The 25,900-nt window shown below is 37.6% G+C and overlaps 2 protein-coding genes and 4 long non-coding RNA genes across 29 annotated transcripts; 1 reads left to right on the forward strand and 5 right to left on the reverse strand.

Annotated features, from left to right (window-relative positions):
* Positions 1-747: 747 nt before the first annotated feature.
* On the reverse strand, positions 748-1,993 carry LOC112169820. Its single transcript, XR_002924905.2, has 3 exons — positions 1,684-1,993; positions 1,361-1,424; positions 748-1,164 (listed from the first exon to the last, which is right to left on the reverse strand). It is a non-coding gene; the product is annotated as an uncharacterized LOC112169820 (long non-coding RNA).
* Positions 1,994-3,402: 1,409 nt separating this feature from the next.
* Positions 3,403-10,173, reverse strand: LOC112169819. 2 transcript variants are annotated; one of them, XR_002924903.2, is made up of 5 exons: positions 10,072-10,173; positions 9,750-9,918; positions 9,528-9,660; positions 8,801-8,944; positions 3,403-4,006 (listed from the first exon to the last, which is right to left on the reverse strand). It is a non-coding gene; the product is annotated as an uncharacterized LOC112169819 (long non-coding RNA). The 2 variants fall into 2 exon arrangements; XR_005801480.1 differs by having other exon boundaries at positions 9,750-9,963; positions 10,072-10,102.
* LOC112169816 (26S proteasome regulatory subunit 4 homolog B) lies at positions 4,108-8,241 on the forward strand. Of its 23 annotated transcripts, none has more exons than XR_005801467.1 (7): positions 4,108-5,131; positions 5,360-5,442; positions 5,693-5,771; positions 5,910-6,008; positions 7,034-7,144; positions 7,227-7,337; positions 7,805-8,241. XR_005801467.1 is itself a non-coding variant. In XM_040508155.1 (6 exons), exons 2-6 carry the CDS (start codon positions 5,408-5,410, stop codon positions 7,844-7,846), a joined length of 351 nt encoding a protein of 116 aa, XP_040364089.1. In that variant the 5' UTR covers positions 4,108-5,131; positions 5,360-5,407; the 3' UTR covers positions 7,847-8,241. The 23 variants fall into 23 exon arrangements, 5 of the variants coding, with proteins under 5 accessions (XP_040364089.1, XP_040364086.1, XP_040364087.1 ...); XR_005801466.1 differs by having other exon boundaries at positions 7,820-8,241; XR_005801465.1 differs by having other exon boundaries at positions 7,238-7,337.
* A 203-nt stretch (positions 10,174-10,376) lies between the features above and the next one.
* LOC112169822 lies at positions 10,377-11,514 on the reverse strand. The gene is made up of 4 exons (XR_005801482.1): positions 11,207-11,514; positions 11,038-11,113; positions 10,832-10,923; positions 10,377-10,575 (listed from the first exon to the last, which is right to left on the reverse strand). It is a non-coding gene; the product is annotated as an uncharacterized LOC112169822 (long non-coding RNA).
* Positions 11,515-12,245: 731 nt separating this feature from the next.
* On the reverse strand, positions 12,246-15,682 carry LOC121049864. The gene is made up of 4 exons (XR_005801481.1): positions 15,543-15,682; positions 15,308-15,443; positions 12,407-12,550; positions 12,246-12,285 (listed from the first exon to the last, which is right to left on the reverse strand). It is a non-coding gene; the product is annotated as an uncharacterized LOC121049864 (long non-coding RNA).
* A 59-nt stretch (positions 15,683-15,741) lies between these two features.
* On the reverse strand, positions 15,742-19,884 carry LOC121049963 (disease resistance protein RPV1-like). Its single transcript, XM_040508462.1, has 5 exons — positions 18,928-19,884; positions 17,675-18,782; positions 17,176-17,451; positions 15,871-17,084; positions 15,742-15,784 (listed from the first exon to the last, which is right to left on the reverse strand). The coding sequence occupies exons 1-5, from the start codon at positions 19,434-19,436 to the stop codon at positions 15,742-15,744; spliced, it is 3,150 nt and encodes a 1,049-aa protein (XP_040364396.1). The 5' UTR covers positions 19,437-19,884.
* Positions 19,885-25,900: the final 6,016 nt, after the last annotated feature.

The raw sequence follows: 25,900 nt of genomic DNA on the forward strand, positions 1-25,900 counted from the left end.
AATTATGATATGCAGTCAACTTATGCACAATCCTAACAACTTGCACCTCAAACATCAATATCCAAAGAAATAGCTTATCACCTACTTTTTAAATGTACAAAACAGTTTGGTAGGCAAGATAAAATCTGCACAAAGAATACCATGTGATAATAGAAAACAAGAAAAGGAGAAGGAAATAGCTTATATAAAAACGGAAGTGACAACAGTAAGAACAGTAAAAATACACAAGGCAAGTCAGTTTTGCACATATATCATGTTTAGTACAACGAAATTAAATTATGAAGATCCTAGTACCACAATATAAGACAACATTGTATTTACGCATCTAACTATCTAAGATAATGTCAAAAAGTTTATAAGATAACTCACACCAAGGATTTTGTTCTCATAACAAAAGCTAATGAAATCTCAGCACGGTTGAGGATGAACTCAACTGCATTTGAATGAGGGAATAGCAAGTTGTAAATGATGGATAGATAGCCCATACAATGTGCTGTATTTTGACAGAAAAATTAGTTCATGTCTACGGTTCGGTGATGGACTAAAAACTATTGCCTTATGTAAATCAACAAGCACCTCAATGTTCTTCATAAGTTACTTAACCTCTACATCAGCTCAATCAAACTAAAATGCCGTCCTTCAATTCTTAATAAATTCAGTTCGTCCTAGCCCAAACTCTGATATTACTTTGGTTCTCAACAAATTCACACTAAAATATTGTCCTTCAACTCTCAACAAATTCAGTTCGTCCAAGCCCAAACTCTGATATTACTTTGGTTCCCATTGACTCATAGAGTCTTCCATTAACTCAATAAATAGCTACCGGTCTGAGATGTCATAAAGAGTTCAGAACTCTCTAATCACCATCATCACTCAGTTTCCTCTCTTTGTGAATCTTGATTGAAATCAAATCGAGTCCGAGATTTTATGATAGTTCAGGACTAGTAATACATTATTCCACTACAAGTAAAAAGGTCCAATAAGAACATGTGAGACCAATAGCATCTACATCTCTGATATGACCAATAAACAAAGTAAAAGTGAATAATATATGTATTTGTTTTATTGTAACCCATAGCAACCTCTACTCATAAGCCAAGACCATTTAGAATTGCCTTCATTTACACAGAAGCAAGCACCATCACTGAAGTTCACCAACTGTAACTGGAAAGGAAAACATGCATGATGCACTAAGAATTATTGAAAAAGGAAAGGATCAAAGCACCAATACACAATTCCTTATCCTCCCTGTGTTCTTTTAAAACACCAAAGCCAAAAAATCCAGTCCCAACCTCCAAATTTCCTTCCCAAAGCACCAATTCAAACAAACCAACAAGCAGCACTTGGAGAATAAGCTCACCTTTAAAATAAAGCTTCGACACTTTTGACACTACTGTGACTACAATCACTGCCCCTGCTTGAACCTGCACAGCAAACAAACTTTGTCGAGATTAAATACAAACTTTGTAGCAGCCAACTGGAGATCAATTTGACGCACTTAATTCGTCTTTATATTTGCACAAGTGTGCTGGAGTGTGATGATACCACAAAGAAGAAAAGACGGAAGAAGCAAAATTAATAAAAGCTAGTTTTTATTTCTTTGCAAATAAAAGAGGAGGCTTTTACATTCAGACCAAAAGCACCAAAACAAAAGCAATAATGGAGTCCAGAGGCTTTAATTACCAGATCACGATGAAATGCGAAGTGTTTTCCCTTCACTGGCACCTGTAAAGAAAAAAACAAGAACTAAGCTTTGAGTGTGATCGCCTTTGCTGTCACTTGTTCGATAAAATGCGGCAGCAAATTCGGACACCCAGAGTGAACAAGGACCCTCCTAAAGCGGCAAATATCTTTTCAGTTTTGGGCCTCCGACAAACTTTTCTTCGGTTTCCTTGCCAAATTTGGGCTTTTCCGGCTGCTGTCCATTTTAAAATCTGGTGCCCGAAAAGAGAAAAAAACGTTTGATGCATGTCTTCGGGTTTTGGATAAGAAAATTGAGACTTGGAGTTTCAATGGGTACATTGATGAGGGTTTTCATATTAAATTTGGAGCTGAGAAAACTTTATGGATCGAGGAACATGACTCACAAGGAAACAAAAAAGAAGCCCATTTCAAAATTTGGGCCTATTTGAAGAGTTCGGCGAAACATGACGCTACGGGTGTCCAAATCAAAATACCAGAGCTTTGGTTTCGTTAAAAAAAAAAAAAAACTTCGAAACTTAAAATGAAAACCCTTTTAGTGCAAAACCAAGAAATCTCAATTTTCTTGAAGCAAAGGATTGTAATTAAGAGATTTTCTTAATTTTGAGGGTCGGATTGTATTTTGACATTGTGCGCATTTCTAGATCAATAGTTTTGTTCTTTTTGGGTTAATTCAGCAAGCCTCCTACTCGAGGGCATTTATCATGGCGAAATTGTAACATGTATTATTTGAAAGGAGCAAAAGTTGGGGTTGTGCAAGTAGAGTTAATTGGTGACAATACATGATGTATCTTACATCTTACGAAGTTTTGCCGGTGGAGATTAATCTTTCGGGGTTTTGAATTCTATACTAGATTTTTCTCAAATTTTATTATGTCACGCATTCTTCAAAATTTTCAAAAAATGGTCAGAAGTTATATTTCTTACTATCTGAATCTTTAAAATATGAGCATGAAGTCTGACCAAAGAAAATGAAAATGAAGTTATAATTCTAAATCTTCAGAAGTTATATTTCTTACTATCTGAATCTTCAGAAGTAATAATTCTTTCTACACATCAAAGAAAATGAAGTCTATCAAGTTTCTACTCATATTTTGATGATTCAGATAGTAAGAAATATAGCTTCTGACCATTCTTTCTACACATCAAAGAAAATTAAGTATGCTCAAGTTTCTACTCATATTTTGAAGATTCAGTAGAAAGAACACAATTTTCTCACGCATTCTTCCAAAGGACCCTCTACGTGATTGTTTGGGAAATGGAGTATTGTAAAAAAGTGGATCAATGTATCTCTGTTGAAGAGAACTACAAACTTACATTTGCAAAGCAAAAACAAAAACAAAGATATAAACACATTTGAAAGAATATCCACACATCTTATTGCAAATAAGTGCAGAGTGCGCTCTGACTTGAGTGATAAGTCTATAGTTTGTTCTTTTCTTCACCCTCAACATTAAAAGTAAATAAAATTACAGAGGCACACAGCAAACTAAATCGGATAGTTTGTTCTTTTCTTGACCCCCGTTTCCCCCAACATTAAAATTAAATAAAATTACAGAGCCACGCCGCAAACTAAATCAGTTGGCAGAGGAAATCTGCCGACCTCGAAAACAGAAAATAAACAAAAATGCAGCTGAATTAGAGAAAGAAAATCTTCAACCAGCAAGCATAGCAAGAAACAAAGCAGCAAGGCAGCACGAATCAGTAAAGCAAGTAGCAATTCATGCATCAAAACAAGCCCCAAGAAGCCTTAGTTACGAATGCCATGCGAGTCACCAAAAATAGCAGGCACCAAAAAACATTAATGATCACAAACGCTGGAACTAGGAAATAACTTGGGAGATTATTCTCTGAAGTAAATGCAATTGGTTTTCCACTTTCAAGGTCATCATCATCATCTTTCATAATCATGACTGCCTATTGACCAATATATTCACCAAACCTTTATGAGAAGTCCCTATCTTCATGGACCGTGACCTCCATATACAGAGGGTTTACATCCTATCGTCGTGGCATTACTAGAAGCACCATGCAGCATCTGAGGAACACCACTACACTGGTATAAAGACTCAAAAATAACTCATCTACTAAGAAGGCAGCAGTAGACGGGATGCATAAACGAGATTTTAACAAATGGAGTTACTGCAGCCACACACGACATTTGGTAGTAGCTGATGACTCAGTAATTTCAGCAGCCGCACAGACAGTTGGACAGGTGCACAGCCAATCTTGCATGTACTCTCTCATTTGAAAGTTCTGAGAGATCACTCTCCATGTCAAAGTGATTTTCCCCAGAATCTGGAAACTGTAAATGTATTCCATGTCAGATGACTAGATGAGTACGATAGTACGTGCATGCATGAAATTAGCAACAGGGAATTCATCCTTCAGACAATTGTCGACATACACTACTAGAAAACTTGTCTTTTACGACGCGCAAATTACGGCGTGCATGGAATGCATGCCGTAAAAGATTGTCTTTTACGGCGTTTTTTTTTGTGCGCTGTGAAAAACTTCTCTTTCTGATCTTTTACGGCGTGCATTTCGTGTGCGCCGTAAATGCTACATTTCATTTACGGCGCATATTTTATGTGCGCCGTAAAAGACTTATTTTCTGATCTTTTACGGCGTGTTTTTATTGTGCGCCGTAAAAAAAATTACATTATATTTACGACATGCTTCTATGTGTGCCGTAAAAGACCTTCCAATTTTTTCTTTTACGGCGCATTTTTCATGCGCGTCGTAAATGCCAAAAAGAGTTCGAAACCCCGCTATTATTTTAGCTCAAATTCTAATTTCCCTCCTTTTGAAGTTTGCTATCAAATACCAAGGGATTGAGCCGAGAAAAGAAATTAAAAAAAACTCTCCCAAAGCCTGTCTCTCTCGTCCTCCCTCTCTATATATCCATCATAGCAAACACTCTTTCTCTCTCTTAGAACTTGGGAAACAAAATGGGTCAGGGAACTCCAGGCGGTTTGAACTGGCAAGGCCTACCGGGCAACCGAAAGCCCAACGGCAACGACAAGAAGGAGAAGAAGTTCGAGCCGGCGGCGGAGCCCGAGTGGGCCGCAAGCAGCGGAAACAGAAGGGTCCAGAAGCGGCGGCGAGGCTTCCGACGGTGACGCCGCTGACCAAGTGCAAGCTCCGGCTACTGAAGCTGGAGCGGATTAAGGATTACCTGCTTATGGAGGAGAAGTTTGTGACGAACCAGGAGCGGCTGAAGCCTGAGGAGGAGAAGGCCAAGGAGGACAGATCTAAGGTCGACGATCTACGTGCCTCGCCCATGAGCGTCGGCAATCTGGAGGAGCTGATCGACGAGAACCACGCGATTGTTTCGTCGTCGGTGGAGCCCGAGTACTATGTGGGGGTCCTCTCCTTTGTCGATAAGGACCAGTTGGAGCCTGGGTGCGCCATTTTGATGCACAATAAGGTAATTGGGGTTTTGGGCTTGGAGGGTTTTTGATTGAGTTGAGGTGATTTGGTTGGTGATGCTTTGTTTTGTGTGTTTTGGATTGTGGTGGAATTGAGATTGGTTTATGGAAATGAGTTGTGGTGCAGTCGGTGAGCGAAGATGTGAGTTGGGTTTTTGGTGGAATTGAGATTGGTTTATGGAAATGATTTGAGATTTTGATTACTGGGTTTGTTATGGTTTTTGCAGCTTAATCTTGGTGTGGATGAGAGTATACTCTGTTTGTATTGAAGAAAGATGGGAAAGCTATTGTTGGGGAGGCCACCATTGAGGTCAGTTGGTGTTTATTATAGTAATTTGTTGCTGATTTGAAGATTAACATTAAAGTGTTAGTTTTGTTGTCTTAAAGGCTTGAGCTTTTTGTAGAATGAATTAGCAATGTGTATCAAGCTAGCAACTTTTCTTTATATGAGTGTGTTAGTTTTTGAGTTCTTTGGTGTTTGATGAAACTAAATCCAGATTAGTATCTGGCTTGAGTAATGAATAATGAGGTTTATTTGTTTTCTACTTTGTGTAGGACAGGTCCAAGGTCATAATTATGGATGCTGATGGTACTCGTTCCAAAGCAATTGCAAGATCCTTGAGAAAGCTGGGGCTTAAGGCAAGTTTATGTTCTTTTCTGCAAGATAACAAATTGACTGGTCTTATGAAAATAGCTATGCCGTATTTTCAACCACATGCTCAGTGAATTCGTAGGTAGTGATACTAATAATATGGTGGTGTTTTAAATAATTGACAGATGCCTTACTTGCTTCAAGGTGGCTTTCGATCTTGGGTGAAAGATGGTCTTCGAATTAAAGAACTCAAACCTGAGACAACACTTACCATACTCAATGAGGTAGTTATCCCTTTGCGATTATATATGTTGAATGCAAAATTAATTATGAGATTGAGTTGGGTGGTTTAAAATGCAGAGCAGTCGGTTGAAATTGAGAAGGATGTGGTGAGGGAGAGATATATAGTGTTAATTAATTGGAATCACCTGAATTGAAGATGAGATGATCATGAGAGGAGAAGAGTCGAATTGTTGGATGGGTGCGTCGAGAATTGGGAGCTGAGAGCAGAGCAGAGAAATGGAGATGATGGAGAGGGAGAGCGACGTGTGCCTAAAATACGACGGAAATGGGCCAAATGGCTACTCACCATAACACCACCATATATATACCCGTCTCTCCCCTCTGTCTCTCTCCTTTCTACTCACCAGTAATTAATTCATTTTCATCTTTCTCTTCGTTTTATTTTTTCATTTTCCTCACGTAGTCTCTCGAAAAATTGCATTTATATGCAATCATTCCAATTTTTTTTTTTTGCTTATTTGATTGCGATACTTTACTGATATACTAACTTACGGTTGATTGACGAGCCAAATATGAATGAATAAGGGTACGATGTGATGAGGGAAACTGAGATTACTACCAAATATGCTACCTTTGATATGAATCATATCCAAGTATTCAACCTAAACACTTTTTCAATCTCTTCAGCTGAGAACAAAAGACAACAGAAAGAACCATGAGCAGAGAATCATCAATAATACTACTGCTTCAAGCATGTTTCAGTTGAACTTGATTTTGTACAGTTTACACTGCAGAGGTAAAATTACAACCAAGAACTAATTGATCCAAGCCAGCCAGGAATTTAATTCATTCTTCCAAGCTATACTTGATAAATCTGTTTGAATATCAGCTGATATATCATTTATTTTTAATTCATTCTTCCAAGCTATACTTGATAAATCTGTTTGAATATTAGCTGATATGTCATTTATTTAACTCTTCATTTCTATTTCCTCTATTTCTGTCAATTTGTTGATTACTGTTATTGGATAGAACGATTTAATTGCCCATGATATCTAATGTCCAGACTTTATTTGTAGCTGGACACTTTATTTACAGGGCATACATAGGATCTATACAAATCTTGCGATGCAAACAGCTTTATTTCCCAACAATCTGCTGCAGAAAAGTTCTCCAGGTATGGTATTCAAGTTGTAAACATTTCGTTTACACAGTTTATCTGCCATATTTCATATACAATTTTGCATCTTTAATTCTAGATTTGATGTAGTATTTCGGATTTTGATGAACTTTCGGAGCAAGGTTTGGGTTTGTTTCGGAAAAGCTTGCTGCTAGAATTTTGATCGACTTCGGGAGAAACATTTCAATTGGTATGTGTTTGATTTGGGTTCTTTTAAAATTGTCCAAAATTCTGGTCTTCAGTAAGTTTTTTGTAGTTGAATTAATTAAAATGTGAATGAAGCTGATTTCGGTTTAAGCTTTGGTTTGAATGAACAAGAAAGTGATGATGGTTTTGTTATCAAAATTGATTGAACCACAAAATGGTGCCTGCCAAGGGTAGACATTATTGAACTGTTTTTCTGAATGACTGATTTAATTTTGTTTGTATCTGGTTTCTTGAATTACATTGCCCAAACCTTTTTTTTTTTTTTTTCCTATGTTATTTTTGTTAAAAGAAAAAGTGATTGGTATATTTTTACGGTAGAATTAAGGCTTAGAATGATACAACTCTAAAAATAAGAAAGAAGCAGAAGAACGAAGCAACTTTGATATCCCTCCTGATATCGAAATGAAAATATGAATTAAGATTAATATTTACTTTGTCATTGAATACCAGTTGTTCTTTCCGCAGCAACCCGCGGGTACGTTTTCTAGTTAAGAGACTATATATGGCGTGGTCATGATCCTACCTCTGTTGCAGTCATGACTGAGGATGGCGCTGCTGTAGCTGGTCTTGCTATTGCTGCAGCATCATTGGTTGCTGTAAATGTCACAGGAAATGGAATTTACGATCCTATAGGTTCCATTGTAGTTGGCAACCTTCTTGGAATGGTGGCTATCTTTCTGATACAAAGGAATCGACATGCTTTAATTGGTAGGGCAATGGATGACTATGATGTAGAGAAGGTTCTTCAGTTCTTGAAAAATGACCTGGTTGTCGATTCTTTCCTTTTATTTGTTTTGCACGTGGTGCATTCTTGGTTTTCCTTTTGCTGTTGGCATATTAATTTACATTTTGTTATGTGATATTGCAGTTTGTTATCTCTCTTTTCATCTCAATAAATTGTATAGATTTATATAGATTTTGAAATGGTATCACAAAATTTACAGGAAAAAAAAATTGGGTGCAAATATTACATGCTGTAAATATATCCTACAACCACATTTACGGCGTGTTTTTTAGATCACTTACGGCGTGTTTCTGATATCAATTACGGCGTGCTTTGCTATTTCAAAATGAAATAAAAAAATCTCTAAAACCTTTTTACGGCGTTCATTGTTGTCTTTTACGGCGTGCTTTTGAGATCAATTACGGCATGCTTTTGATATTAATTACGGCGCACATATTTGGTCATTTACGGCGCACTTTGTATTTGAAAATTGAAATTAAGAATCTCTAAAACCCTTTTACGGCGCTCTTTTATGTCTTTTACGACGTGCTGGTAGGGTCTTTTACGACGTTTCAGAACATGCCGTAAAAGAGTTTTGTCTTTTACGGCATGTCCATTTACGGCGCATTTTTGTGTGCCGTAAAATGTCTTTTACGGCGCTCTTTGCGGGCGGTAAAAGACCATTTTTCTGGTAGTGATACTAGCTGTTTCTTACTATTTACCTCATCCAAAATTCATATCTTGCCCTCTGGTTTTGACACAATGATCTAAAGTCATCGGTCAAGTGATGTTCAGCTATCTGTCCTGTCCACCAAAGTCACCACAGCAGCAAGAAACAACTCAAAGTTGTTCCCGGAAACCTAAATCTGTCAACCAGAGAAAGTTAAGATATCAACAGGCTTCAAAACACAAAACAGGAACTAATTTGTACAAATCAAATGTTTGTGCAAAGATCAACTATACAAACTCATCCACTGAGGAATGTAGACCAAATGTGGGGTTATCCTACTTCTATAGAAACTTACCAACATAACCGCATATCCTTTTCAAACCAGATACTGTATTGGATTTCATTTTATGCTTTTTTCGTTTCACTTGCTCAGTGACTAATATGAGTACATGCAGTGGTGGTGAAAGCTTACCTTTATATCCTCTTGTTACTGCTATAGATCAGTGATGTTGCCACTTGACTGAGGTTTGTACAATAATTATTCTAGATGTGTATATTCATGTATACTTTTTTTTAAGCCCTAGCTTTTGACTATTTAATGAGGGAATAACAGGTTGTGAAGAACAGATAGAGACATCCCCAATACAAAAAGGGAAGTTTGATTGATTTTTAATCTTTAATAAAACACCTAATTGTAATACATAGGTATTATGTCATGGCAAATTAATGACCAGTCCTTTGCCAACAAGTACTTGGAGAGAAAAGTATAAAGAAATTACCAACTAAGAAAATTCCTCCCAATAAAAGCAAGATTGGAGTCGAGAGAAGAGATTAGAGTCCACCTCATCATGTTCCTTCTTTGCCATCTGCACCAAATTTTGAAGCTGCTTCTAACAACTCAAACCCTCGAAGCTGCAATTTAAATGTCTTTTTAGTCAGATGACTAATTAATCAACATAGCATGAATTTAGGAACAGCAATAGATACTGGCTGTTTCTGACCCGTAATATTAAGCTCATCCAAAATGTAATTTCTTGCTCTCAGGTTTTGACACAATGATTTGTAATCATCAGTCAAATGATGCTCAGCTGCCCAGTCCTCCAAGGCCTTTCTGCCAGGAACAACCACAGCAACAAGAAATGACTCAAAGCCGTTCCCATAAACCCATGTCTGCTGACCAGATGAAAGTTAAGATGTAAAGATATCCATCCGTAACTTCAGATAACATGAAAGAAGGGTAGAGGACACAACCACAAAATTCAAATGTAGCACAAAGACGAACACAAACTAATTTATTGTAGAATACAGAAGTTAGTGACATACCGATGTGACAAGGGGGCATTGCAAGTATTTGCTTTCAACGCTTTCCACAGCAACATATTCACCTTGAGACAGTTTAAATACTTCCTTTTTCCTGTCTGAAACTTTCACTGCTCGATTAGGCTGCCATTCTCCTATATCACCTGTGATCCATCCACTCAAAATGAATCATCAACAAAAATTTTGAAGGCGCCCTCTTGAAAAGAAACCAAAAGATTGAGCATCAACCAAGAAAGTACCTCATTTCTAGTATTGTACACATTTACCTGTACGGTACCACCCATCAATAAGGACCTCTTCAGTCTTGTCACTTGTGGTAACCAGAAAACAAGGTTTTTCCTCTTAGGAAAATCTCTCCACATGGCACACTAGAAAGTGCATCATATCCCAGTTCTGGGACTGACTCAAGCCGCGCTTCAATAGTTGTCAGGGGGGCACCAACAGTTCTAATCATAGGACAAACATTGCTAAGGGACGTAAAACAACCACCACAGCTTTCAGTAAGGCCTACACAATTTAACAAACTGATGAAATGTAGTTCTCTCCATTTCATATATATCTGCTTCTGATGTCTTGTGGTAGCTGATTTAGAAACTTGAGGTCATTTGAATGAGTACAAAAAAAGCATTCATACTGACATCTCATAGGTCAAACACATATACCATGAATACTTAACCTTGTACAATTTTCTTGATCTTCACTATGATTTAACTGATTCAAGTATAATATGTATCTATTCATTATGTTATGCAGTCAACCATACCATATCCTTCTGATAAATTCCTCCGCATGCCTGGGCAAAGGTGCAGCACCAGACAACATTATACAAACTTGTCCTCCTAGCTCTTGTTTTATCTACCTCAAATAACACAGTTTGTTAGAATGTAACACATAAGATAGAAGTAATGCATTGTTCGAATGTAAAACCAGATATTTCAAGAATAGAAAGGTGAAGGAATAATAACTGACCTTGTCAAAAACAAGCTTGTCCAAGAGAGGTGCCGCTTTTGCTTTTATTAGGCCCTTCTGCAGATTTGCCAACTTGCTGCCATATAAAAGTTAGCCATGTATTGGTAATACTTCAACAAAGTTACTTTGATAAAAATATAAACTATAAAATAAATCAGCAAATAAGCACCTTTCACAGGATGAATTTACTCAAAATTGTATTAGTACCCTTAGTTTAATTAGTTGGTAGAAAATCTGTAATTTGATGGCCAACCACAAAGATTTCAGCATAATTTGATCTACTATGGGATCCAACTTCTGCCAATATGAAAATATAAATTTCCCCTAGTGGAGGGTTACAGTACAACCCCCAACTTTAATCAATCTGATAAAATTAAGATACTTGGAAGATGTAGTTTGAACCCCTTATCAGTTACCACTAACATCACCAAATAGAAAGCAACCAATTGTTCTAACAAGCTTCATGCAGAATGACGTCCTAACTGTTGATGTGTTTGTGGATTGATTTAGGTACTAAGGTGGAGAAGTTGAGCATGAGGTGAAGAAGTGGGAGGGTATATAACTATATATACTAGTGCATAGTTAGGTGAAAGGGAGTCATTTTAAGGTGGAAAGACCATGTCATCCAGAACAGAATAGTGTAACTCTTTCTTGGCAAGTAAGAGGAATAGAGAGGTAGGGAGTTTTGCTTGGCAGGGCAGGAAAAATAGAAGGATATGTGAATGAAGTCAGTGGGTATGAGTGGGAGAATGATGGTTATGATTCCAAGTGTATTGCTTATTGTTTGGTGCAAACTTTACAGAACAAGGCTTGTATTTCATGTCCTCATAGTATAGACAGTTACGCTACGACCAATTTCTGCCACACATTATTCTTTTATTCTTTCTCGCCAACATGTCTAAGGCCCCCTAAGCGAATGTTGCATATATTAGCAGTTGAATCCGAAATCAAAATAGCAACCCACAAACTGTTTTGATTAAGCAATCTAAACAATTCATTGTTCATATGCGGCTCTAATCGATTGCTTCTAATCTGGGTTTAAACTTCAGACAAAGCAACATTAGCTTAAACCCAGATTGCGGCGAACGGCAAGACTGTAGTTTAAGAAAAAGAGAGAGGGTAGAAGCGTAATTTCTAGATCAGTGGATGAATGCACCCTACACTGCTGATGAGGGCTGAGATTTACTCTGTAATTTCCGTAGCCGCACGGACAGTGGGACAGCCAATCTTGCATGTATCCTCTCGAAACTGTAGGAATGTATTCCATGTCAGATGACTAGATGAGAAAACATTACGGTAGTGCATGCATGAAATTGGCAACAGGGAATTTAGCCAATTATGAATATACTAGCTGCTTCTTACTAAATACCTCATCCAAAGTTCATATTTTGCCCTCAGATTTTGACACAGTGATCCACAGTCATCGATGAAATGATGTTCAGCTGGCTGTCCTGTCCTCCAAAACCACCACAGCAACAAGAAACGACTCAAAATTGTTCCCATCAACCCAAATCTGCCAACCAGAGAAATTAAGATATAAACAGCTAGAGATCAATAACACGAATATATTGTCCTTTCAATTCTCGACAAATGTAGATCATTATTTCATTAACTCATTAAGTAGCTAGAGATCTGAGTTTCAATATACTTCCAGAACTCTCTAATCACCATCATCACTCAGTTTCCTCTCTTTGAAAATTTTGATTGAAATTAAGTAGTCTTAGATTTGATCATAGTTCAGGACTAGTAACACATTATTACAATACAAGTACAAAGGTCCAATAAGGACATATTATGACCAACAGCATCTGCATCTTTGATATGGCCATATGCAGAGTATAAGTGAATATTAGATGCATTTGTTCTATCGTAATCCATACAAAGCATTAAAGCAATTCCCTCTACTCATAGTTTCCAATACCTGCTTTTCTGAAGGGAAAATTTTTGGTTTCTAAGGTAAAGTTGGAAGAGGCTGGTTGCTTTGAAAATACACTTGACCACAAGGACAAATAATATGCAAAGCAACAGATCCATTTTGTGTAGATTGTGATTGATATTTTGAGATGCAGGCAAGCAAATTAGTAAACAAATACGACAATTAGGACACCACATTATCAGTTTTCTATATTTCTTGTAGTATGTGTTCTTCAAAAAAGAAAGCAACACATTGTTTGAATGTAAAGGCCAGCTACTTCAAATAATGGAATGATGAAGGATAGAATTACTACCTTTGTAAAGTCAAGCTTGTGCAGGCAAGGTGGTGCTTCGTCTTTTGGAAGACCTTTCTTCTCATATCCCAGCCTCCTGTTATTTAAACCTTTCAGTAGCTTAGAATAGGACTGCCAATGAACATGCAAATGCAAATTTCAACTGATGAGCTGGCAAAGTTGTATGCATATTGGAACAGTGTATGGTTCCACCAGAGGAAACTATATTTACCTGCAGGAACAAATTAAGGCATGCACATATTTTACACAGATATTTCTCAAGTTCAATATAATGTAGTGGTAAGTGGTAATGCAACAAGAAACTGATAAAATGAAAGAAAAAAAATCATTGGAATTACATTGCATTAATTGGACAGTGCATGTGAATAAACGTGATTTCCATATCTTAAATCATGCCTTCAAGTAAATATCATTCTAATCAGACACTGTGAATATATGTTTGGCATGGTGTTTGATTGAAACCTATGATGCACGGATACGGCATTTTGCCTTCGTATCCCGTATCGATCCGGGATACGGGTACGATACGCCTCGGATACGTCCGGATACGCTCGGATACGTGTATCTTGATTTGGATACGATTTGGATACGTCCATATCCTATGTGGATACGTAATTACGTAAATAAACTGGATACGCGGGGGTACATTTGGGTTTTTACCCTTAAAAAAACAAAAACAAAAAACAGAAGACTACAGATCGACCTAACTCACCGCCGCTTCGCTCGTTCACTCGTTCCTCTCTCCTCATCTTCTTCGCAAGTCGCAGCTACCACCTACAGAGTTCTCATCTACTTCGATTCGCTTGGAGCTTCAATCAAACTCGCTCTGGTACGTTCTCTCTTCTCTTCTTCTTACCCTTATGAACTTGATTGCTTATGTGATGGTAGAAGGAAATTCTTCGATTCGTTTTGAGGGTCTGATGGTTTCAAATTTTCAATCGTTATACTGATACTCTGATAGTAAGGGTCTGATGGTTTTAAGCTAGGAGAAAGCATCAGATTGGGGTACTCAGTAAGGGCGGGGTCTGATGGTGTTTGTCTTTTTTTTTTTTTGCCGACTAGGAGGGTCTGATGGTTGGCTGGATTCGATGATTAAAGGGTAAGGAATTAAGGATATATGGGTTGTTTGGTTTTATGGTTTGATGATAAAAGGATAATGAATTAATGATAGTTTGTCGGTTAAAAAATTTAAACAATATGTCAATATCCCATTAAAGAAATCAGAAATGTATACATTGAATTGTGATAATGATACTTTGTCAGTCAACTCATACATTGAATTGTCAATATCCCATTAAAGATTTCTTTTTACACTATATCTCTATGGTCGTCCTGTTTCAAAATGCAAATTAGTTTAATTAAATACTACATGTGTATTTTTCAGGAACCATGAGTGATGGAGGAACACCTCCTATTAGTTTTAGTGCCGGGTCTGGTAACGCCGGTACTACATTTTATTTGAACCTTTGGACCTTTGGATTGATAATTTTTTATTGTGATAAACTAGTACTTTGTTTATGTTTTATAATTTTTTTTTCTAATTATATATATATATAAATATATATATATATATATATTTAATTGACGTATCCTTCGCGTATCCGTATCCAATTACATTTAAGTTTTGCCGTATCCACGTATCCGATCGCATCGTATCCGGATACTCGTACCCGTATCGGTGCTTCTTAGATTGAAACAATCATGATCTAAACTCTTTACTTGTTGAATGAGGAAATAAATACAGAAAATGATGCTATAAACTCAGAAAATAGAAAGACCTTGAGATTGGCTATTGGAAGAGAAAACGTCTACAAGTTCATCGATGAGTTTAGTGAAGTAGATTTAGTGAACTGGATCAAGCTTCTAAATTACAAATTTAATATTCCTTTCACTGATGCAATTTTGCATTTTTTTAGTTACATGGAACCGGGCTAGGGAAACTTGTTCAACTCTATCCACACATGCCAACAAAGAGTTGATATTACAAACCACTTTTGAAACTCCAAAGATATCAAAGAAAGGGAGAATTTGAAAATGTAAACCTGTATTCGTAACACTGGTCCAGACAATGCTATGCTGCATCAGTAAAAATTACAGCTTTTCATTCTCCAGTTGTGCATCGGTATATAATTCTTTGCAGTCAGTCCTCTACTTGGGACGATAATTGTCCCAGAAGTCCTGCAATAGCATTGTTGTTCAGATGTCAGTCCTCCGTTTTGCTGCAAATGTCACATATTGTCTCTGAAATGATGGAATTTTCACAAAAGAAAACGATACCTTTTCAAGTTCATCATGAGAAAGTTCACTGGTGAGGTTCTCTGCACGGATTAGCTTCATAGAAACGTCTTCATTGGGTGGCATTACAAGGTGGACACCACAGCTTTTTATGGAAGACTTATTAGGTTCCTTATATTGATAAATAATGACTCGACACGTAAAAGGGGGCAACGGACGCATATAACCAAATCGCCACATTTCAAGGAAGGGAACATAGTGCAGCCACACATGATCCCACTCTCCTGAATCAACACATTCAAAGTCGAGAGTTGAAACAAGTACTTCATTGATGTGAATATAGACCTGAAAAAGAGTCCAAGGATCTTGCAGTTTTTGATCAATAGCAACACAGAGAGCCAATCCTGCGTTGTCCCATTTGAAATTTGCAAGTGTTTCGATATAAAATTCAAACCGTTGATGCCCCGTGAAATCCATTTGACAGCTGAACCACTTTGGAACCTCGCTTCTTGGAACTGGAAATGTAATTGTGAATTTGGATTGCTGAGAAGATAGGAGTCGAGAGAAGAGATCAGCGTGCACTTCATCATCATCATCCTTGTTTGCCATCTCAACCAAATTTTGACAGAGTCTCCAGCAATTAGTCAAGACCATCTTCTCAATCATTTGTGATTCTTTACGCTCCAAAATGTTTGACAACTTTGAAATTCTTTCCAATGATACGCAATCCCTCACATTCAACAGGCGAATCCTTGGTGGAAGTTCTGGAATTTCTACGAGCCTCTTGCAGCCGATCAATTTGAGTTCCCACAAGTCGACAAATTTGTTGATGCATTCGGGAAGAATAACAATGGTGCTTCCTGATAAATCAAGTTCAATTAAAGTGGATGCACAATCAAGGGACGCGAGGAAATCAATATTAGACAAATTGCATCCAATCGCATGGAATTGATGTAGCCAAGGAAGCGCCGAATTGAATTCAGTGTCTGGCTCTGGCTCCAATGAACTGCCTTCACTCCTTCTCTGTCTTTTCGATAAAGAGTCACGGTTGTCATGTGAAACCTTTGAGTAAGTTGGAAGCACTTCTGACTCCACCTTATTTGGGAATCTTACGAGTTTTGGGCAATCGGAGAATGAAACCCACCATAACTTCTGCAATTTATAAATGCCGCAAGGTAGATCTGTGAGGTTTCCACAATTATGTAACACCAACATATCAAGGTTAATTAGATATCCAATGGATGAAGGCAATGCTTTAATGCCAGTGTGGTCTAGACTCAAGGATGTCATGTATTTCATCTCTCCCTCAATTTCAGGGAAACTCTCCAGCCTTGTGCAGTAGTCGAGATTAATGGATCGCAGGGATCTCCAGTTGACTTCTCCTGGTAGCCTTACAAGGTTAGAGCAATAGGAAAGATTCAGGTCAACAAGCTTTTTGAGGGATCCAACCGAAGGGTGAACCTTCTTTAAACTTTTACAATAGCTTAGATCCAGGAACTCTAAGTTTGGGCTTCCAGACAGGTCTGGGCTTTGTGCTAGGAATTTACATCCACTCAAATTTAAGGATTTCAGATTTTCCATACTCTGTCATACCAAAGAAAAAGAAGAAATCAAATGGAAAATTGGTAAGATGTAAAGATTTTAATAAAGTAAACTCCTGAAAATTTATAATTACCTTGAATCCATCTCCGAAACGTGAGATGCGGCTGCAAGGCATATTAAGTTGAACCAGATTCTTCATATTAAAATCGGAGGGCAAATATTGTAGCGGACAGTCACGCCAATCAAGTAACCGCAACTGATTCGGATAATAATCAACATTTCCACAAAGCCGTCCATTGACGTTTATAAAAATTTTAAGATTTCTCATCTCTTTGAAGCATTCAAGACTCAAGCGTATCTCATCTGTTGTAGGCATCTTTATCATTATACCTTCAATATTACTTGTTCCCTAGTATGAAAAAGGCAATTGTATTAGCAAAATGAGTACTTATATAATAAAATGCAAGTATTTTGAGTTTTATTCTTTCTTTAAGAATTCAACAAAAAATCATATAATACATATTACCCGGATATTAGTTGTCGAATTGGAACAAACTACACACATAGAGAATCACCTGACTTGACTCGTGTGTGTGTGTGTGTGTGTATTTGGACATATGGGAACTACTTACCGTGTTTTCTGTTAGAACCTCCTTCACATCCTTGTGATGCCACAATCTGCTTCGCTTACCTAGTTTTGTAGACTCTTGCCGAACTATATCTTTCCCCATCTCTTCTAGCAAATCATGCATGCAAATATGACATCCATCAACATTTATGAGCGCCTTTTCTTGAAGAACTTCAATACTAAGCTTGGGGTTGTTGCGGTCACAACCTTCTAGTATCTGTATCACATCATTTGTACTCCGATCTTTGAAGAAACAAGCAATGTCAAGGAAAACTTCTTTCACTATTTCTTCCAGTCCATCATAACTGACTTTAAGAATATCTCGAATGTCTCTGGGAAGATTTCTTTTATAAACATTTAACATAGATTGCCAGTCATCTATAGGTCTACCACATAGATGTGAACCCAAAATTATCAGGGCTAACGGAAGGCCCTGAACATATTCAACAATAGTACTAACTAAGAGCTTCTCATTGTCATCTAAATTTCTCTTATTCTCAAAGGCATTTGAACTGAAGAGCTCACAACCTTTGTCATGATCTAGTTCCCTGGCTTTGTATATAGGAATGACTTTGTGAACAGTCAACAAACGCTTATCTCTTGTTGTTATGATAATTCTGCTGCCACAACCAAACCAATCAGGTGCTCCGGCTAATGCGTCTAACTGGTCCGATTTATTCACATCATCAAGAATTAACAGAATCCTTCTATTTCTCAACCTTTCACGCAACAAATTGATTCCTTCATCAACATTGATTACTTTCAGTTCTTTGCCCCCTAGAATCTTTGAAAGAATAATGTTTTGTAGGTTGACTAGACCTTCATGTGGCACGGAACGTTCTCTAACATTTGCCAAAAAGCAACTATCTTCAAACTCATGGACAATTGTATTGTAAACAGCTTTAGCAATTGTTGTCTTCCCTATTCCACCACTTCCCCATATCCCTACCATGAGTATATCACTTCCCCCAACATCTAAGAGTTCAAGCATGTCTTGTACACGAGATTCTATCCCGACTGGAAACTTTGCCACATTCAAAGGGGTATGTTTTATTACTTGTGCAGAAATCTCTTTAATGATTCTATCAATAAATTTAGATTCATATTCATGCCTGTCATGTTAAAATCAAATGAAACATTTAATAAAAATAAAACCTTGCTAGCTACTTCGAAAAAAAAGCATAGTATTGTATAATAATCACACACCACTAAAAAAACAGACAAATTGCTATAAGTAAGATTAAGTGCATGATGTACCCGCCCGGGAAATGCCACCCAGATAAATTTGCTGCTTCTGAAAGAGCTTCTCTCCATCTTAACACCTTGTTCTTGTCATCTTCGAATCGGTGCTCATGCTCTGCAAGTGCCTTACTAAATGTGCCTCTTTGGTGTCTTACGTCCGAGGGATCCACTTTGTAAAAGATTGGCCAAACCATTTGTTTCTTTGATCTTCTACATCCAAGGATATGAACCAGTTCATCCAAACACCACTTTGAGGATGCGTAGTTTTCAGAGAACACAATGAGAGAGAGCTTTGATCCTTCAATGGCTCGGAGAAGTGCTTCTGATATTTCCTCTCCTCTTGGAAGATCATCATCATCTATGAAAGTGTTGATCCCCCTTTGAACCAAATTTCTGTGCAAATGACCTGTAAAATTGTAGCGCGTATCCTCGCCTCTGAAACTCAGAAACACATCGTATGTGCATGAACGGGCGGAAAAAGGGACAGAAGAGAATGAGGAAGAAGCACTCAATTGGATGGCCATTGAATCTAGCTTTTTGTTTGATTTCACGCTCACCTCGCTGATGGAATGAAGAAGGAGCGGAAGAGGAAGAAGAACTGAAAAGGAGCACAGCTCAAAAATAGGTACACTGCTTGATCACAGTTTCCTGGGAGCTTCGATCAACGTCAGTGTGAAGTCAAAGGCGTGTAAGATGAAACGAAACTACCAAGAAAAGGTAAAGTGGAAAAAGCAGAAACAGATTGTATGTGTATGAAGTATGAACGGGTGGAAAAAGCAGGAACGGTTGTTGTTTGACTGCTGGTGAAATGAAGAAGGGGCAGAAGAGGACGAGGCTCTCAGTAGGTGCACTGATCACAGTTTTTCCTGTAAGATGAAGCGAAACTACCAAGAAAAGAAGAAAAGGCAATGGAAGACTCTTCCGGGAAGAGAACTGGATCAGTCAAGTCACCGCCGAATGAGTGGGAGATATTTTGCCAATGCAATTATTGGTTTGGTTGAGAGGTAGATGCAATTGCCTGATTGCCAACGACTATCTCTTGATTTAGTGGTAAAATTGTTAAGCTTATGAAATCCGGTAAGCTTATGAAAGTTCGTGTGAGTAAATTCAAACAACAAAGAAGAAACACATGCTTAAGTCAACTCAACATAACAATATCGATATGCAATTATCACGATTTCGAACATCAAATTCATATCCTATCCTATCATGCTCATGTAAGTTATCTCAACACAAAAACCCACATGCTTTGACTCTCAACTCATGCATCTACTTTCACAAAACTCCAACTATCCAATCAAACTCAAGTAAATCATAGTAATCCCTGCATGTAAGTTAGTTAAGGAGATCACATTAAAATCAAATCAATAGAAGTCATAGTAATCCCTGCATATCGTTTAGTTCAGGAGATTACATTAAAATCAAATCAATAGAAGTCATAGTATCCCTGCATATCGTTTAGTTCAGGAGATTACATTAAAACCAGTCAATTCTGAAAACAGTAATCCCTACATATAATTTAGTTCAGGAGATTACGAAAGGAAACAACCAATTCAATAATAGGAAATAAACTAAAATCAATACACACTCATCTACTGATAACATAAACCACACAACATCAAGCATTCAACAATCTTTTACATCATAATCACCACATTGGTTATCACTACTTTGGTACTACTACATAGGTTATTGCCACATTGGTTATCGCTACCTTGGTTTTACCACACGAAGTCGCACACATTTAAAAGAAATCACAATCACAACACAACATACTATTTTCACTCCAAACTCAAGCATTCTCAGAACCATATATACCACGAAAATGTGTGTGTGTGTGTACCTAGTCTCTGTGTGTGTGTGTGTGTGTACGTAGTCTGTGTGTGTGTGTGTACGTAGTCATCCACTCAGGGACACTTCCAAGACCAACTATAGTTTCACAATTTACACCAATCGAAAATCATTTTATAACAAACATTGTTCTTTTTACCTACCAGTGAACCGCAGTCCTATGAACCGTAGTCGAGCATGTTCATATCATTTAAAACAAATATTCATTTCCGAAAACGATTTCACAGTTTATCAATTAATTCCGAATAATAACTAAATTCCGTTCGTAAAAGAACCACGTGAGATTTACTCACCTAAAATCCAGCTGTGTCTTCAACAAAACAATATTAACTATAGCACACCCTCTGCCAAGCACCTAATAAAATAAGGTCACAACTCAGCATATCAAATCACAACGCAATTTTAAGTTCGGACACAAACTTAGAGTAAAACCGAAGACTACGCCAATCATGGCGAAACTTCATCCGAGACCACCCAAGTCTTCGGAACACTTCTACTGTCGATATGACAAAACTACAAGTCGATCGAACGGTCGGATCCTCACAGATCGCAAACCAAACGGTTTGAAATCACAAAAACCTTAACAAATTCATACGATCTCCAAAAATTGCATATTATATATCGAATGCTCGTACCGACGAGTAGATGATAATTAATATATGAAACTTCCCCTTACATGACCGAAAAGCCGCCAACGCGCCGCCACAGGGCCAAAACTCAAAACCACCTTAATCCAACAGTCTAACATGTTCACAGTAAAGAGACGAACAACTTTCATACCTGGAGCTAGATGTGGCAAACGGGCCGGCCCGACCCATTTTATGAGGGCCTAGTCGTGCTTCGTGCCGTGCTTGGGCCGGCCCATTTATTATCGTGCTAGGCTCGTGCCGGCCCATTTACTTAAACATTAAGCCCGGTCCAGCCCATAGCCCGAGTCCATGTCGTGTCGGGCCGTGCTCGTGCCTACTCACTATAAAGCACGATTTTAAAATCTTAATTTGAATAAATAAAAATTAATTTTATTTAACTATTTAGAAAATTAAAATAAATTAATTTCTACAATATTTTTCTTAATCTTAGCTTTTTAAGATTAGTTTTCTAATATTTTTTATATTTCACTACAAGAAAGAAGGAAAAAAAAAATAACTCAAAATATATTGCTTGTAGTATATTATTGTGAGATTAATCTTTATTAATATAATGAAGATTTAGTATCATATTATTCTTTCCTTCATTCTATAATTGTATTATTATGAGATTAGAAAAAAATACTTTATGTCAAAACAAGGATATAATGTTTTATTTCACTTTTTTGACAATATAAAGAAATAGCATTGGTGGAATTGTCATGAGATTTTAAATAAAGAGGTCTAATATTCAAATCTCATCATTGTGGTTTTTCAATATTTTTAAAAACAAAATGAAATTTTGTGTTTGTAACTAGCCAGCCCACAATATGTCATGCTCGGTCCGGGCCAGGCCAATGGGCCAATATTCCTAGGCCCAACCCGACCCGTTATTCTAACGTGCTCAGGTCGTGCCGGGCCACTACGGGCTTGGGCCGTGCCGGGCCTCTTTTAAGCGTGTCATGCTCATGCTTAGCGGCCCATTTGCCACCTCTACCTGGAGCTAAGTCAAATTCAACCTAGATCCGCCGGAATCACGTGTGCAAATTAGATAATCCTCCACTGTTGAACTTCATATCATGATCTCGGCTACCACACTCAAAATCGTCCTTCAAGGCTGGTATGGATGTGATCTAGAGGAGGAGAGGATTCCAAAAATACTGGTTTCATGCACCGCCGTGGCTGGAGGAGAGAGTTCCAACCTGGTCAGATCCACCGTGAGAAAATCGGCGTTTGATCTCCGTCTGGGGCTCATGTCGGAGCAAGTCGCCGCCGTGGGGAGGAAGAGAAGACCAAGGCACGTCGATCTGGGCCTAGGCCAGGTCCGCAACCTTTGACCGCCGGAAAATGGATTTTCGACCGGGTTGTTTGAACCTAAAATGAGCATTTTGGCCTGACAAGGCGTGTCTTGGAGAAATTGAGCCAATGTCAGTGGCTCAAGCTATATATTGTCGACAAATTTGAAATATTTTATTTAGAGGCTGAATAAAGCCTACCTGCAGAATTATGGAAGATTATGCGGCTAGGAGAAACCGAGCTAAACAAGGAAATGAAAAGTCAACTTTAGCACATTTTCCTACTTCGGCTAGGAAAAACCAAGCTAAACAAGGAAGGAGGGGCGGCAGACTAACCAAACGAAATCTAAATGAGCTAAAACTTTCCAGATTCATTCTAGAGATCCCAATGATCATTTCTTATGAATAGTTTAAGAGCTAGTTTGGAGTGGAAACCTTCAAACAATCAGTCCAATTTTCTGAAAGACAAAACTGGAAAACCAGACCTGTAAGAGTCTAGCAGAGTTTTCGGCCCAACCACATGAAATTAAGCTCTGAAATTTTACCAAAATGATCTGCACTCATGGTGGATCATTTGAAATGAAGAAGTCGAAGGCCCATTATGAATTCTTGGTGGAGATATAATTGAAGGAATAAAGGAGCAGAAAGTGACTCAAACCTAACAATTCCATTTGTGTTTAAGTGCTCAAACCTAACAATTCCATTAGTGTTTAAGTGCTTAACCCATCATGATTTGTTTAAGGTCAACCACTATGGCTTGGTAGCCTATATATAGAGGTTACAACAAGTAACAACACACACAATTCATCAACAACAATCTCTACGATTATCCAAGCCTCTCCAGAGCAACCCCTCTCCTTCTCTTACCGGTGACCACACTCCAGTCCCAGAATCCTCATGAGCTGACTGTCAGTGCCACCAAATTCTCTGTCAATGTGCTTCTGTCCTAGTCTCCTCGGGAGCCGACTGTAGTACCGCAACCACAACGGTTATGGAACCAACCAAGCAAGGGTAACGCCCTCGCAAAACGAGACAATTCATCAACGACAATCTCTAAGATTATCCAAGCCTCTCCAGAGAAACCCCTCTCTTTCTCTTACCGGTGACCACACTCCAGTCCTAGAATCCTCAGGAGCCGACTGTTAGTGCCACCAAACTCTCTGTCAACGTGCTTCGGTCCTAGTCTCCTAAGGAGCCGACTGTAGTACCGCGACCACAACAGTTACGGAACCAGCCAAGCAAAGGTAACGCCCTCGCAAACCAGCCAAGCTAAAGTCACCCTTTAGCAAGTTCTCCTCACTTCTCAATGATTTTCGCTCTGCTCGATCTACGACGTCGAGTATCAATTGTGTGATATTGAAGAAGCTAAGCAAAAGTCCTCATCACGAGGCACAAAGAATCCCACGACGAGGTTGGTGCTATCCTCGTCCATAATCGCTCAAAAGAAGTCAGGTCAAGGGACACCCCCGACGACCGCACCCGAACGGTGCTAGTACGTCCGCATAGAAAAGATAATGTTGACCAGTTCAAGAAAAACTGGAGCCAAACACGGGTCAGGTCGGAAGTTTCGCGTGGGTCGGAGGGGTTGGCTGAGAAAAATTTTTCTTCCGAAAAGTTTCCAAAAATGGAAACTGATAATTTTTTTCTAAAAATTCCTATTTATACAAAGGGAAATTTTATTCGCACATCTATAAATACTTAATACACACCTCTTACTTAATACACCACCCATTTGATTTCTTATTCTATCATTTATTAAATACACCACTCAAACTACCTAAATTATCCTCTAATCTCAAAATTCTATATAAAATCACTATATATAAATCAATATTAAAATCGTCGTGCTAAACTTTATCATAATCACAACATTTTATATATATCATATCAGAATCATCATAATAATTTTTATTTTCTTTCAATTATTATCATGAAACCTTTACAATCTTAAATTTTGTTATTCAAAATTGCTGGTAGTCAAGATTGTTGAAAAATAATAATCAAGAACACATGAAGAGGATCCCAACTAGGTTTATAACTACATTGTTGTTATTTTCACTCCATTAGTTAACATGAAACAACATATACAATCATAAGGATTTTGCAATGCAAAATTGCTAGTAGTCAAGCTTGTAGAAGAAGATTCCAATTAGGGTTTATATATATCATACTAGATTTTATTTTCTTTCTATTAATTACCATGAAACAAATATGTGAAGAATTTTGTAATGCATAATTGCTAATAGTCAAGCTTGTCATGAACTCATGACAAAGTTTTCAACTTGAATTTATAACAAAATTAAAAGCTATTAAACATATTCCAAATATAGTTCATTTTCTAATATGGATGTCTTTTTAGTCATTTCATTTACTCATATAATCTAATTTTAAATGTAGAAAAATTGGAATGTGTATCCAGTATTTAGGGATGTGTTAATAAAATTTCTCTTATACAAAAAAAAAAAATTTCCAAAGGCCATAACTTCTTCATACGAACTCCAATTTTCGCGTTCCATATGTCCGTGAACTCGTATCGATGCGCTCTACAACTTTCATGAAGGAAGTTTTCTGAGAAACTCAACGAATAAAAAGTCAACCCTTTGACCCCCCCCCCCCCCTCAACGAATAAAACATTTCGAGTAATTATTCGTCCGAAATACTTTCGCTCCACCCTCGAACCACGAATTCGTACAAACAAACACTTTATTAATTCTAGGAAATTTCGAGAAATTAATAATGAATTTTTCAGATATTACATTCTACCCTCCTTAAAGAAATTTCTTCCCGAAATTTAAAAACAAAAACAACAAGGAGATAAGGATGACAAGTTCACAATTAGTGCTATTTCCAGACAAAGGAGATGAAACACATGCTTCCTAAGAATTACAATGACTACATTTCAAATAGATCATCAATCATAGATTTATCGCAATCACACCACTCCCAACAATTACAACTATATTTCACAATTTACTAAAACCGAAAATCATTTGCAACAAATCCTTGTTTTCACTTACTCATGAGCCGTTGACGACCAAGTTCATATATTTCAAAACAAATATTTATTTTGCAACAGATACAATTTTACAGCTAACAATGAATTCTACATAAAACTATCACTCAACTAATTTATCACCCAAAACAATGTGAGATTTACTCACAATAAGCCATTCTAAAATCTCAAGAAACATTTCACAAACCAACACTACACAAAAG

The sequence above is a fragment of the Rosa chinensis genome, chromosome 6 (assembly GCF_002994745.2).
Source record: "Rosa chinensis cultivar Old Blush chromosome 6, RchiOBHm-V2, whole genome shotgun sequence".
NCBI classification, from domain to species: Eukaryota; Viridiplantae; Streptophyta; class Magnoliopsida; order Rosales; family Rosaceae; genus Rosa; species Rosa chinensis.

Coding starts and splice junctions, on each gene's coding strand:
- LOC112169816 (XM_040508152.1), top strand. CDS start 4,448: ATGCCAAAAAGAGTTCGAAACCCCGCTATTATTTTAGCTCAAATTCTA.
- LOC121049963 (XM_040508462.1), bottom strand. CDS start 19,436: ATGGCCATCCAATTGAGTGCTTCTTCCTCATTCTCTTCTGTCCCTTTT. Junction 18,783..18,927: donor GGGTGGCATTTCCCGGGCGG/GTACATCATGCA, acceptor TTAACATGACAG/GCATGAATATGAATCTAAAT. Junction 17,452..17,674: donor AGGTTCTAACAGAAAACACG/GTAAGTAGTTCC, acceptor TTTTCATACTAG/GGAACAAGTAATATTGAAGG.